The following is a 14,870-nucleotide window of genomic DNA, read 5'->3' on the forward strand; positions in this document are numbered from 1 at the left end:
TTTAGCCGACTGAATTCTGGTACGCACTGCATCTTGCTGGTCACGAGGCTGGGATTTTGGCCGCCCACGCCGAGCTCCAGCAGATGGCTGGGCTGTCGACAGCAGGGTTGTTTGCTGTAGACCCCTGTCATCTTCCTCATCACTATCATCTGACAACAGCTGAGTTGTAGAAATATCTTCTGGTGTAAGAGGTACAGCTGTTTTGGAATCGCTTTCTACGCCAGCAGCACCTAGTTCCGTGGTCCTATCATATTCCAGATTGCTTTTTGATTTTTCCTGTGGTTCATTTACATCTCCTCTTCGTGTCGTCTCGACACTTGCGTTCTCGGAATCTCCTCCCGGAACCGGCGATGGTGTTGTTCGGGACCGAGCGCGTCCCCTACCTCTGCGACGGGAGGCCGAGCTTTGACTAGCACCGAGGTTTGCCCGGCTGCCGTCACGAGACCGCGTGGTCTGATTACGACGGCGGTTGGTTCGCAAAGTAACCGGCTGCGCTGTGCTGGCCCTTTGGCGACCACGCTCACGCGTTCGTCCACGTTGTGATTGCGAAACATTTGCCGGGTTGCCAGCGTTCCTGCTGTCCCCTACGCCACCGTTTTCAGCGCTGTCATCTGATGGCGATCCCGTAACATCATTCGCAGATGTCTCAACCCGTTGGCGCGTACGCACTCGAACGCGGCGCCGTCGAGCTCGCGGCTGAAGTGTGCTATCAACCGCATTTTTATCATTATCGCTTTCGTTCGTCGAGTCCGCAGGTGTGAAGGCCTGTGTCCTTGTCCCAGACCTGTCTTGACCTCGTATTCGAACCCTTTGACGTACGTTCGATAAAATGGCCCTATCAGCAGTTTCATTCAGTGCCTCATTAGTCGACTGGTCATTAGGCGGTACCGTTTCTGCACGAGCTGCAGCTTCGTTGCCTTTGTCCTCACCAGGAAGAGCCAGCGTCGTCGTGGATCTTTCTGTAGCCAGTTGTAACTGATCTTCAGAGATTGACGAGCGAAGGAGGGCATCAGAAAAAGGCTCATCTTCCTCTTGAGGATCCAAAAGTGGATTTCTGTTCCTGTTCACCAACGCCTGAGATGGGCCGCGGGCGGCGGAGCCGCCATCACGTTGTGAGGGGACAAAATCCCCTCGGGGCTCGCTACTGGCCTGCGGTCTTCGACGCCGGGCGGAATTCACGTCTTGCACCGTTTGAACGTCTCCCAATGACCGTCCATTGTTCAGGGTTCTTCTAGCGGCGGTTAGTTCAGAACCACGTGCAGCAATGGTTCTCGTGATTGCATCTGCTTCGGTTGCGAGAATGCCGAAGAGCAGGCTGTTGGAGGCTGTTGGCCTTCCGCTCAGCTTGGTGAGCTCTATAAGCTCGATGTTTTTATGCGTGGTTAGCTTGGGTAGCACATGCTCTGTGCTGGATATTATAATGTTACCAAACTCGTCAGTAACAGTGTTAGCATAGGTAAAAGTTGTATAAGCTGGTTCATTGATTTCTTCTGCTTCCTGATTAGTATTCCGTTGAGCAAAGCTTAGGTCATTACCGTTAAATCTAGCGCGACCCCTGGTGGCTTGGCGTTTCTCCCGTCTGAGTGGGGCAGACTCAGCGGGGCCCTCCCATAAAAAAGAATCGGTCTTAAGGGAGGGGCGGTCCGTTAGTGATGGTACCACATCGATGACTTTTTCGCGATATCTGGTGGCCTTTCCCTTGACGCTCTCCAGCGTCTGCGTGGCGCCTAACTGGATCATGTCTGGGTCTATTTCATTCATGGCCGACATGACGTAGAAGTCGAGGTCTCCAAAGATCTGCGGGTCCTTGGGCACTTTGAAGAGGCCCTGGTCGGTCTCGATGAAGGCCGGGATCTCGGTGGCTCGCACGGCAGCCGTGGGCAGTTGGCCACGCTTGATGCGGGTCGCCTCGGGCCCGTCCAGGGTCACTGTTGATAGACGCGTGAAGAACTCGCCCGGTCGCGAGCCGCTGACGTAGATGGTGACCACAGAGGTGGATGCCACCTGCGGCAGCGGTGGGCTGGGGCCGCGCTGCGCCTCTTGCTGCGACACCTCGGTCGCCTGCCGCAGCAGCTCTTCCAGCTGCGGCGGCTGACTCGGAGCGATGTTGAGCGTCGGTTCGCGCGTCGCCTGGATCACTGGCAGCTGCGCCTGCGGCTGCGGCCGCTGGCTCAACAGCTGGCGCAGCAACAGCTGCTGCGGAGTCAGACCGAGCCCCCCGAGGCCCAGGGCACCGAGGCCGAGCGCTGGAGCCACTGTCTGACCCGGGATCGGTGTCGACGAGGTGACGACCTCCGTGGCTGTGATCACCTGCACGTCTGAGTTGATGATGACCGTGTTCGTTTTTCGGCCGTTGAAGAAGATGGGCACGGTGGTGACGTCCGACTGCGTCACGGTGGTCACGTACGTGGTGGTGAAGCTCAGCGTGCGGTAAGCTTGCTGCGGGCTCGCGGCCGGCGCGGCGAACGAACCGGACAACAGTGGGTTGGCCTGCTGCCCGCTCAGCAGCTGCTGCAGCAGCGCCGTCAGCGCACTGTTCTGTACTGTCGGCTGCGGCTGCAACTGCGGGCTCGCGGTGTTCACCTCCGGCACGACAGTGTAGCCAGGCTGAATGTACGACGAGATGGCAGACGTCACCCTTCCTCGAACTCGGGTCGGCGTGAACAGTCCCGTTTTGATATCAGTCGGTCGAATATAGAGCGTTGCGACGGCCGTGCGGCCGCCGTCGCCGACCGTTGTTGAAAGCCCAAGATGCGTGCGTACTGCTCCATCCACCTCCGTCACAGTGTACTGGCCAGCCTCGAGCGTCTTAGTCACTGTGCGCGCCGTGAAGATGTCCTTGAACGTTGTGCGTCCATTTTCGATCACAGGAATGGAGGCCTGGACCTGCTGGTTCGAGAGAACGATGATCTGGCCATCCTCGAGGACCGGAGTCGGTCGGATCTCGGGTAGCGGGTCGGGCGGCTCGCGGTTTGGATCTCGCCCGGAACCGAACGCCGGGCGGCGGCCTCTGTTACGGGTGCGGCTGCCAGACGAGTCGACGTTGCGATCACGGGAGGATGACGGACGAGAGGGTCTACGAGCGGTCGAGGACGAGCCACGGGAGGACGTGCCTCGTGAGGGCTGACCGTTGGCGGAGTTCTTGGTGGGTGAACGGGATGACCCGCTACCTCCTGCTAGCTGAGCCTGCTGCAGACGCTGCCGCAGGCTCACCGCGCGTCCGGAGGAGCTACCGGTGTTGGAGGTTGGGCGATTCCTTCGCGATGATGGGATGGCCCTCCGCGTGTTGCTAGACGACGAACGCGACGAGCCGGAACCGAAGCGGGTCGAACCGCGCGACCGGTCAGGAGTGAGCGTGAACTTCTGCTTGGTACCTTCTTCGGTGGGTGTGGGGCTGACGGCACGAGCCCTGGGCGTCTCGGACTGCCGACTGTTTCTAGACTTGGAGCGACGTCGCGCACCTTGACGCCGGCCCCGGACGACCTCTGTGGGATCAGCCTTAACGTCATGTCCACCAGCAGTCGACTCGATGCTATCCAGTGCTGCTCGGTGAGAGATAGCTTCCCGCTGAGAGGCGCGGGACCTGGTCCTGGTTCCGAAGCCGGACTGACGCTTGGTGCGCGACAGAACGGGGGCGTCCCCGGCCTGTGCCACTTCCACGGCAGCCTGAAGGGGGTCGACGCCGTGGACGACGACCACATCAACTTCGGAACCAGCTTCATCTAAAAAATGGTTCTGTTCAAAAAAGTTGGTGTGCTCCGGCAGCGGCTCTACAATGGCGTATGTTTCGTACACTTCGGATCCTGCAGCGTCTAGATCACTTTCCTCATTCACCGGCCGTCTTCGTCTTCCTCTCGTGAGTCCCGGTCTTCTTCTCCTGCTCACGAGACGTCGCGCACCTTGAGAGGCGCCACGAGCCCGCCCGCGGCCACGCCTCCGCGGCGCGGAAATGGTGGGCTCACGCGAAGGCTCGGCGGTGCGTTCGGTCGGAGGTTCGGTTGGAGGCTCAGTTGGGGGTTCAGTGGATGCTTCGGTAGTCGTGGTGGTGGTGGTGGTGGTTGTGGCAGCTGTGGTCGTCTCCGCCTCCGGTTCGCTGTTGCCGGCGGTCACTGATGAAAAACGGCTAGCAAGACCACGCCTCGGTCCGGTTTTTGGTTTGCGACGAAGAGGAAGAGCGTTTCGCGTTCCGCTCTTAGGCCGACTTCTGCCGAAGGCCAGGACTCGTGGTCGCTCCGTTGTTACAACTTCGGCCTTGGTGGTGGTCTCCAACAACTCTTCGATCACTGACTCCTCTGTAGGATCAATGGGCTGCTCATCTTCAACATCATCAGTTGTCGTAGTCTCGATGTCTGGTTTGGCAGAAGTCTGCTCCTCGGATGTTACTTCATCAGCAACATTCCTGTCTCTGAACAAGCCTCTCAGTCCCGGTCGGCCAGGCCTCCTCAGGCCGGGGAAAGGTCGACGCGTCTTGATAACAAGACGTCTCTGGGCAGAAGTGGATGCAATGTCCGCTGGAGAAGGCGTTGACGTTGGTGTGGACTCCGAGCCTGACGCCGAGGTCTGCTGAATTTCTAATGGCGGACGGGACTCCCTCGTGCTGGTAGGTCCTGATTTGGTCGACGCTGATGTTTTGGACTCCCGAACCGAGAATCCACCACTTTTGGCGAGGAGAGCGAGCAGCCCGCCGGCCTTGCGGTTCTTGGACGTGCGGAAGGGTAGGAAGCTTCGGTTGGTCGACTGAATGCGGCTGGACGAAGAAGCCGCACTGGATGAAATTTGGGCGCTGATGGAGGACAAAATGTTCTTGGGGGACGTTAAGATGATAGAACTAGAGCTCAGCAGTGGCTTGGTGGCAGAACTAGGACGATTAAAGGCCGGTGTTGCACTAACTCCGCTGTTCACCACCAAAGAGCTTGACACCGGTCCCTTCTTGGCTTGCGTTGCAGCAATAGGCTGCACCGAGCTAGATAATTTCGGAGATTCAACGACTTGCGTCGTGCTTTGGATGATCTGCGCATACAAGCCGTTTACAGAGGTGCCGAAGTAGCCGGTAGAGGAGAGGGTGGTGGTGCCGTTGTTCACCTCTGAGGAGACGCGGGAAGACAGTAGACCGGTGCTGTACTGTGCTGCCGATGCCCCCGCCTTGGTCACTTTGGCACTGGGAGCAGCCACCGAACTGGACACAGGCACGCTGGACGTCACCACGTTGCTGCTAACGACCAGGCGGCTCTGCACAATGCTGCTCTCCCCGGCGTAGGAGGTGGTGAAATACGTGTACGTGGTGAAAAACGTCTTGGTCACGTGCTTGAGCGACTCGGTGTTGCTGACAAACGACGCCTTGGTGGGCGTCACCACCTGCGACTCTGTAACGTAACGAGTGGACACGGTTTCCCGGCCATCCAACTGGGACGTTGTGAAGTACGTGAAGGTGGTAAAGTAGGTCAGCGGTGCCGGTTGCAGGCCTTCCGTGGCCACGCTGGTCACCGTGCTCAGGCTGGTCTTTACCTCAGTGGACCCACCGCTGGAAAGGGTGGTGAAATAAGTGAAGGTGGTGTAGTATGTCTTGAGCACGGACTTCTCCTCCTCGCTGTCGGCCTGCGAGGAGAACAGGGCCGGCGCCGACGACGTGTCGATGCTGCCCTCCAGCTGCGAGTTCTTCAGCGCTGCCTTGGCCTCGTCCGCGCTAGCGACGATCACCTGAGCCGCTGCGCTGCTGCCGACAGCTCTTCCCAGACTGTTGTTGATTATAGGAAGGGTAGACGGAGCGGCCTGTACAACGGGGGTAGGCTGGAAACTGTCCGTCTTCGACACGAGATAGTAGATGCTGGACGTGCTCTTTACAACCTTTGCGTAGCGGCCCTTGATGAAGGTGCCATACACGAGGGTGGTGAATACGGTGGTGACCTTATCACGCGCCACTGTGCCTCCGATCGAGGTCACCAGGCCGGTAGGGTAAAGGTCAACAGTGTTGTATACCCTGGTGCTGGCTGTGGAGAGAACGTTTGTGTTGGCGTTGTCGGAAACGACGGAATCGGCTCCCAACCGCGTGACGGTTCCTTCATCTTTGTTCATTACCACCGTCTCCACGGGCCTACCGGCAACTAACGTCGCCATGTTTTTCTTTACCTCGATGTCGTGACCCTCAACGGTTTTCGTGCCCATCTTATCGTGTGAGACGAATGTCCGAGTCGTTGTGATGACATCGCCGCGGTTCGGAATGAAGACCGGCGCACGGCTAAGCAAGATGTCCTTGCCAGCTCTCGTTGGACCCACAAAGTTGGGCCCAGCCGTCTTGCTCATCTTCTCTCGGATCTTCGCTGCGCCCGCCGATTGTGGCATGAAGACCACGACGGTGCTCCCAATGGTGGTGACGAAGTCGGAGAAACCCACATACGTCACCGTAGTCAGCTCGCTACCACTGAGGGCCAAATCCTCCAGGATCTCGATGGTCTCCAGGTCGTTGAAGTCCCTTGACACTCGAGTGCTCTGCTCCTCAAGACCCAGATCCTTCACCATCTTGTTCACCTTCTCGTTGAGGAGCTCCTGCGTCTTCTCGAAAGACGCCCTGTTCGGCACTACAACGAGCGGTGTGTTGAGCACCAGCAGGTTTCCATCGGCCGTGTAGGTCGGCAGGATCTTGCGGCTGGTGTCTGGGTGTGCGACGTCATCCACGATGATGATCTCCTCGCCCTCCACGACGCGACGCGCCTGCGGGATCTCGTTCAGCTCCACCGGCTCGGCGGTGAAGTGCGGCGCGAAGCTGGCGTACTGGGGCGGCTCGCCGACGGTGACCGTCGGCAGCAGCTCCTCCGGCTCCGCCTGGCTGCTCTGCAGCTCCGGCACCACCGAGCTGCTCCGCTCGATCACCTGGCCGTAGCTGGCGCCCAGCGAGGTGCGGATGTAGCGCGTGCGGTGCACGGTGGTGGCGCCACCCTGCACCTCCGTGCTCACCGCCTCCGAGACCACGCCGGTCGGTTGCGGCCGGTCGCCTGAACGCGGGATGGCGTAGAAGACGCGCTCGGCCGTGCTCACGATGCGCGAGTAGAAGCCGTTGGCGACGGTGCCGATGACCAGTGTGGTGTACTCGGATGTGGTGCCGTCCGAGACAAAAGTAGGCGCCGTGGACAAGAGGACGCCGGTGGGAAGGGGTCGGGTGGTGGTCAGGTATTTGGTCGTCGTGAGATCACCATTGATTTCGACTTGAATATCTGACAGAACAGAGAAGACGGTACAAAAAGATTAGACAGGGCATACGGAAGAGTATGTGCAAAAGCTGACAAGGCATAGAAACATTCAAAGAAACCAGTGGTTCGGATGTGCACGAGCAAAATGCGGAAGAGAGCCTTTTCACCGTCTGCTAATCTGGCGTGCCAATGTAAAGTTGGCTACGAGGATGACTTGTTGAAATAAGTGTGTACGATGGAAATGAACTAACACGAGGCGTTCATTTCTCTCAAGATGTATTGCAGATTGGTATTTCCAATCAGCGTCACGCCATCTAGTCAAATCAGAGTTTTACGAAAAACATCGATGCTATCCAATTTTATTCAGGGTGTCCAAGTATTGTCATAGTAAGTCAGAAACAGAAGATTGATAGAGAGCCGATTAGGTCATGTCCGACCAGATGCGCTACGTCGCTACTCTACTCGTCAGTAACAGCGTCCGGCAAGAAGGAGTGGTGTATGCACATACATAAGCAATCGAAGGACTCAACTTGCGCGTCAGACAGGTGAAACCGAAGAAGTTGGTGCGGGTCCAAGTCCCAGGGAGAAAGTGCAAGCACACCCTGCAAACACGCCGCCGTGGCTGCAGCTCCCGGTCTAAAATTTAGATGCTTTTCGTGAGTCATTCCTCCCTGACTCCAGGCGAAAGCTGAGAGTAGCTCATCTTTCTGGCGAGCCGCCACATTTGCAGGGTGTGCGTGATTGAAGAGACAACACAATGAAGGACACGGAGTCAGTCGCCATGCATACTGGAGCCGTCTGGGCGGTCACGTGGGGCGCCCGTGGGTGGGAGCGGGCTCCACGGCGTCCGAAGGTCGCATCGTTCACTTACCCGCTGCTCTTTCGGCGCGATGAGCGGTTCCTCCGCCTGTGAACAACGGAACCATGTAACCACCATGAACGCAACCATGTGACCACCGTGATCGAAACCATGTAATCGTCATGAACGGAACCATGTAACCACCGTGAACGAAACCATGTAATCACCATGAGCATAACCATGAGCGTTACCACCGTTAACGAAACCATGTGAACGAAGTCATGTCCGTAACCACCGTGAATGAAATCATGTTCACCTGGACGTGTAGCCATGTAATACCCTCATGGTGTGCAGTGGAGGGCGGTATATCCGGTAACGTCGTCTAGGCTTTAAACACGATCTAGACCTTAGTCATGAAATGCCACGACTTTATTTGAAATGAATAGCAATGCCAACTATTTACTGCTTGCAGCCTGTTCGCAGATAATATCAGTGCACCTTCAGTTTTGCATATGTTTAAATCACCCTTATGAAATTGATGTAACTATGCATACGTTTTTTATATTGCATTTTATCATCTTTAGCTTGACCAGCATATTCATTTAAGCGAGACAGTCGCAGGATTATAAGCGATCATATTCCAACTTATCCAGCTCATGGGCGCATTCCGGAACGGTAAGCTTGAGTCACGAATTGGATCGGAAGCCATTAGTTTCACAGTCAATACTATCACGCTAACGTGACAGGCATCCACCGGTAATTTTCCGTCATCTCCATTCAATTCCATTCACTCACCCGCTCCGCGGTCATGGCCGTTTATCACTGGCCGCCCATCCTCGTGACCCGCGCATCATGAGCGGCGGCGGCGTCCGCCGTCTCGGGAACGCTGGCTGACCTCAGTCACGCCTGACCTGACCCGACCCGACCCGGGCCGCCCGCCATCGGCGCCAGGGCTCGGCAATTGGCCAATTGTGCAATGTTTTCACCGCGGCCAGCTGCGCCCTGTGATGCTCGAACCCAGCGCTGCCTGACCTTTGACACGCGATTTTGTAACAGAAAAATTACACACATCCATGCGCGCGCACACACACACACACACACACACACACACACACACACACACACACACACACACACACACACACACACACACACACACACACACACACACACACACACACACACACACACACACACACACACACACACGGATGGCGCGGACGCAGACATGTCTGACCCGCCACGAAGGCACATCATTGGAAAATGTAAAGCGAGAGAGATTGAGGTCAGCAGCGCGGCGGCACACTGGCCGAACCGGTGCCTCCCCAGCCGCGGCGCGCCCCACGCCTCCCGCCGGGGAGGCGCGGCGCCTGTTTACACGCCGTGAGAGGCGCTAAAAGCGCGGGCGGGCGGCCGGCCGACGCGGCCGCGCCGCCGGCGCCATCGGCTGATGGATGGCGGGGACATCTGCCAGGCGCGCCGCAGCCTTGCGCCACACCGTTGCGCCAGTCGACCCGCCCCAGGTGTCGGGATGCGCCGCCCAGGGCGCCGGGCCGACCCCGTGAGAGGTGTAATCAGTGGGAACGAGCCGCCCCGACACGCGCGCGCCCGGACGACCCGTTGCAAAAGATGGTCTCGCTGCCGTCATCACCGCGCCTCAAATCACTTGGAAACGGCCGGACCTCTGGCGAGGTGTGCATAGTAATGCGGGTTTGAGCTGTTTCCCGCTCCTCTCCGCGACCTCCCTGGAGCGCCTGACTTGAATAGGAGCGGCGCAGCGCTGTCGTTCCGTTGCCACGACCCGTCTCAGAGCTACGCCCACTTTAACGGGCGCCAACGAGCCCGTGCTGCGCTGACGTACGCCGCTGGTTGTCAGCGGTACTGACTGGGGAATGGTTCGTCGCTGTGCATCATGACCCGATGCTATGCGGCTTTGAAATTGGGACTGCCGGAACCGAGTCAGACTTATCAGAGCAGGGCGGACGGCGTCACGTGAGGGCTAGCCACCGGAGAGGCATTCGTGGTGCCAAAACACCGGTGCATGAGCACAGCCTCTAGAATCCTCCAATGACACACCGATGCCTTTCTATTGTAGCAGGAGCCCCCGTTTGGTCCCGAGAAAATTGGCTGACATGCGAGGCGCGGAATATCACCCATACATTCGCTGAAGCGACCGAGGCGTTTTTCTGCCTCCTTTGTGAACACCATCTCACTGTCGTTCCGAGTCCTGGCCCAGACGTTCCCATCGTCTGACATGCCTAGCAGCGCCCTTCCACTATCCGGCGTCATCACGCCTCCGTTTTTCTGCGACCGGATGTGATTTGGATGGTCACACGGTGGACTGACACCCTGCCGGCGCCAGCGGCTGGAGACTCGCTCATCCACTCCTTAGAGGGCTGTGGGACTCGCCCATCCACTCCTCAGAGGGCTGTGAGACTCGTTCATCCACTCTTCAGAGGGCTGTGAGACTTTTTGATCCACTCCTCAGAGGGCTTCCAGGCTCGCTTATGCACTTCCCAGAGGGCTGTGTTGACCTAACGCGAGGACGGTTTCAGGTCAGACCACTGCGCGGTCGCTATCAGGAGCGAGTGCAGCGAGAGCGAGTGCAGTGCACTGTCCTGGACTAACAGTGGCAGTACCAACGCACGGCGGCCCGAAAGGGTCGTTTGGAAGCTGGGATGGGCCCCGTCGTGTTCGGTGCACCGCTTCACGGCACACGGTAGCTTGCGGCGACTGCTGTCCCGGCCGGGCAGGGCGAGGCCAGGATTACTGTCCCGGCCGGCGAGGAGGTCAGGACTCAGGAAGCCTGTCTGCGATGTGTTAGCACAGCTTTTGTGTCAGCACCTGTAACTGGCAGGGGGCAGGCGGGTAAGAACCGCAGCCACGCCCTCCCCTTCACCCAGCTCGGAGCACGTGGCGGGTCCGGGCCCGGTCACCCGACACCCGGCCTCGACCCGGAGCGACCTTGCGGGCCGGGGCGCTCGGCTCGCCACGCTCGGTGGCTCGTGAGCCCCGCCGGCCGGCTGGCCGAGCGGCGCCGTCACGGCCGGCCGACGCCGGCGCCGGCGGCGCGGGCTGCCTGACGGGCCCGGCGCCGGACCCATCAGCGCCGGCGTCCACCGCAGCACGGCGCGCGTCACGCTGCCCCGGCGTGACGTAACGGCGCCGCCGTGCGCCGCGTCGCTCCCGACGACGCGGCGGCAGCCGCTGCCACTGATCTGACAGGTGCTGTGCTCTGGGGTAAGTTTGGCGTTGCCGCTGGTGGGTGGGGGAGGGGGAGCAATGGACGGTCTCCAAGGCAAGGCATAAGCTCTTCTTGGACATTTGCTTCTGGCCAGCGTCCATAAATGCTCGTAGGGCTCATGCTAAATTTCCAGAACGTCAGTGTCTTCTGAACCCCTGGATCCCCCGTTCTCGCGCTGCTTAGCGTTAGTTTCTACACACAAAGGTGAGCTTGAGTGGCAGTGTGGTTTTCTTTCAGCGAACTAATCAAATTGGCTGAGCACAGCATGGGACTTGCTTTTCCTGCAGATCATCAATCGTCACGACGGATTTTCTTCGTGAAAGTCCGCTTGCAAAAGCGATCAAAGGCCACTCGAATTGTGTCGCTGTACTGAATGTAATGATTTCTCTGCCGCTTTGGCTTGCACTATTTCCTTGCGACTGTCTCACAAGCTCAGGTTTATTGGGCACAGGGCGTGAGAAAATGGGGTGCTGCGCAAGCGATGGCGAGAAATCGATTCTGAACTGCTCTCATCGCCCTGTGATTTGCCGGCGGTTATGTGTAAATGCCTATTGTTCCGCTGTTTGCCATGGCAAGGAGAAGAGGAGTGGAGGAAAATAAAGGTTTTTGTGAATGGGTCACACAGTTTACGATTATATCGGCCGCATTTTCGAAAGATTTGGTCTCGCGCGATTGTGTGGGAACAATCCTGACAGGAATGGATGTAGCAATCGAGGAAACTAGCCATGTGATAAAGTGTTATAGCTTTCTCTTGAACTTCGCATAAAAACTTCCATTTCGGAGGGTTATTATTCATGTTTCGCCACTCCATACTCATGCTTTTCAGAACTGATGTTCATTTTGGTCGGTAATTAAAACATGAGGGTTGGCATATGATAATTGGCAGAAAACCCCGTGAGCGACGCCGAAGCGACTGCAGCTGGCAGTTGCTATCTAATTAAATAGCTCGGCTCAATATCGCCAGTAAGACACATCATCCTCGGCCTGTCGCGCGAATGCGCATGAGGCATATCGCCCATTGCTAGAACTGCATGACTGAGACTAGCTTCCATGTTATCGGGCGTCTATTAAGCTGCGAATATTTTCCAGGGTGTCCACGTATGTTTGGCTGTGAAGACCTTCGAGACCATCTGCCACATGGTAAGCGCTTGGCAAATCGTGAGTGCTTGCTTACGTGCTGCCCCCAGCCCTATGTCGTCGGTGCTGCACCGTCTCGTCCATCACTGAGCCTCCTTTCGGGGCTATCTCATCAGCCCTAGGGCGATGAGGGGCACTGGTCTCTCTCGTGACTCACGTGTGGGGCGCCGCGGGCGTGAAGAGCTGCGGGGGGAGGGGTGAGGAGCAGCAAGGCCGGCCGTCTCCGTTCCCACCGAAGGTGACCCGCTCCCTTGAACCGCTCTCACGGCGGGGGTCAGCGGGTGTGAGGTGCATGCGCGTTTGTCACGGTTCTGACATGGAGCCGGTGGGTCGTGCGCGAGCCCGGCCGTGAGCTCGCCTTGAACGCCCACCCTCAGGCGCTCCGGGCGAGCCAACCCGGAGCATGGGGCCGCCCCAGACGGCCTTGGAGTGCGGCGGCTCGCGCACAGCCAACCAAGCCAGGGCTAATGACGCGCTGTCCGGGAGCTGTGGGCTCGACAAGACAACCCTGCAGCTTCACCCATGACGCCGGCGCCAGAGCAACAATGCCGCATTGTGTTCGGAATTTCTGGACTGCTCGGATGATGAGGCTTGTATTTGGCCAACTTCCTCACGAGACTAAACTCGGAGACATAGATGGCATCGAGGACCATTGGTGGAATGAGACATTTGCATTAGCTCATGTCGTATACCACCTCGGTGTTGCCAGTTTGAACCAAACAGCTGCTGACAGCCCCGGTGATGTCCAGTGTTCAGTGACAGCCAGTACTGTCGGTCATGTTGACATGAACCACTACAGCCACGACCACAGACTGACCCAGTGTATATGTGACATTTCAGTCACGTCTCCATGACGGCGCAGGTCTTTTGACCGACATTATGACGCAAAATCCGCATGTCACGTTTTTCGCGCCGTGTGTTATGGTGTGGATGTACTCAGAAGTGCTGGAGGCGTGACCAGTGTGCCATCTTTCACTCTTTCGCATGGTATTTCAGATTTTATTCTGCATTCACTCTTGGCTACGTCCATTTCATATAAAGGGCTGTGAACACTGCAGTCAAGTATTAAGTCATCACTTACAAAAGCCATCCAATTTGTCAGAAGAGCAAAATAGAGATTCGTGGCATCGCAGAACTGTGGAATCATTAAAAGCTGCTTTAAATCAGTTGGTGTTTTAACGAAGAGCCGTACAGGTATGTGAGGTGTGAGCAGAAAACACAAATTTTTCACTCGTACAAGTTAACATCTGAAAACCTACACAGACGCATCGCCTATGGACATATGAACACGGAACAAAAACTGCATTGCATGTTAGATATCTCTGAACAAAAAACATGCCTGAAACGCAAAGCATCCCATGTCTAGTTCATTTGGAAGGCCTTCTGCTTCCTAGCATTGTAATCAAATGTTTTATTAGCATTTCTCTGGACGTAATCGTCAATATGGGAGCTGCAAGACGACTAGAAAACCCATTGAGCTCCGACGATGCCGCCGTCGCACAAGACAGGGAGAAAGTGACTGAATAAAATTGCCTGTCAACTGGGCATCGTTGAGTCCACTGGTACAGCTTTCTCCGGCGCCGTTTTTGTCTTCCCCTTGGCGCGCGCGGTGCGCCACTATCGCCGCCTTTGTGCGCAACGAGGGCCACAAATTCGACGCAGCAGTAGGCGACGCTGACTCGGCGTGCGCCGCAGCGGCGGCGCTAACTCATTTCGCGGAGTACCGTCGGCGGCGGCCGTGCCAGCGGTTCGCCTCCTGCCTCGACCCTGCCGATGGCGCAGGACCGTGGCGGCAGCCGCAGGAGGCGCGCCGGCTGACTGCGACTGCGTCGGCCGTGTCCAGCGGCTCTGCCTCCTGCCTCGACCCTGCCGACAGCCGCAGTACCGACACGGCAGCCGCAGCAGGGGCGCGCCGGCTGACTGCGGCGGCGTCGGCCGTGTCAGCGGCTCGCCTCCTGCCTCGACCCTGCCGACTGCCGCAGGACCGTCGCGGCAGCCGCAGGAGGGTGCGCCGGCTGAGTGTGGCTGCGTCCTGCCTCGGCCCGCGCGGGCTTTGGCACGGACGAGATCAGGCGGGAGCTTCAGTTTGTGGCCGCGGTGAGAAACAGCGGCACTGCCCAGCAGGCCGTCCATCGAAAACAGGTCATGAGGTTGCGCCTCGTGACTCGCATGTTATGCGAATGTGCAGATTGATGTGCCTCTTTTGGTGGATGTGGATAGAAAAAATAGGTAAAACACGATAACTAGCAGCCGCTTTCCACAGCTGTGGAACGAACACGGCAAAACACTCTAAGGGATTTGAACAAGCATTTGAACATATTGATTGGTAGAACATCCAGTTTTGCTTGCTCGCAACAAGTGCATTTTTTGAAACTTTCGTCTCTCACTCTCTGGTAATGGAATATGTCATGTGTATGCCATCGTCTGACAATTAAATATGGTTTCCGCCGTTGCACGGGAGCCTCCGTCACCGACCGCTGAGCCCTTATCCTGACCCGGGCGCCGC

The 14,870-nt window shown here is 57.6% G+C and overlaps 1 protein-coding gene across 1 annotated transcript in view; it reads right to left on the reverse strand.

The window, feature by feature from the left end:
- Positions 1-8,125, reverse strand: part of LOC119102686 (mucin-17-like) — a 29,813-nt gene extending 21,688 nt beyond the window's left edge. Inside the window, 2 exon segments of the mRNA XM_037226144.1 lie at positions 1-7,208; positions 8,056-8,125. Coding sequence (XP_037082039.1) covers positions 1-7,208; positions 8,056-8,110 — 7,263 coding nt within the window. The 5' untranslated portion in view covers positions 8,111-8,125.
- Positions 8,126-14,870: the final 6,745 nt, after the last annotated feature.

The sequence above is a fragment of the Pollicipes pollicipes genome, unplaced genomic scaffold (assembly GCF_011947565.3).
Source record: "Pollicipes pollicipes isolate AB1234 unplaced genomic scaffold, Ppol_2.1 Scaffold_5724;HRSCAF=6776_pilon_pilon_pilon, whole genome shotgun sequence".
Lineage (NCBI taxonomy): Eukaryota > Metazoa > Arthropoda > Thecostraca > Pollicipedomorpha > Pollicipedidae > Pollicipes > Pollicipes pollicipes.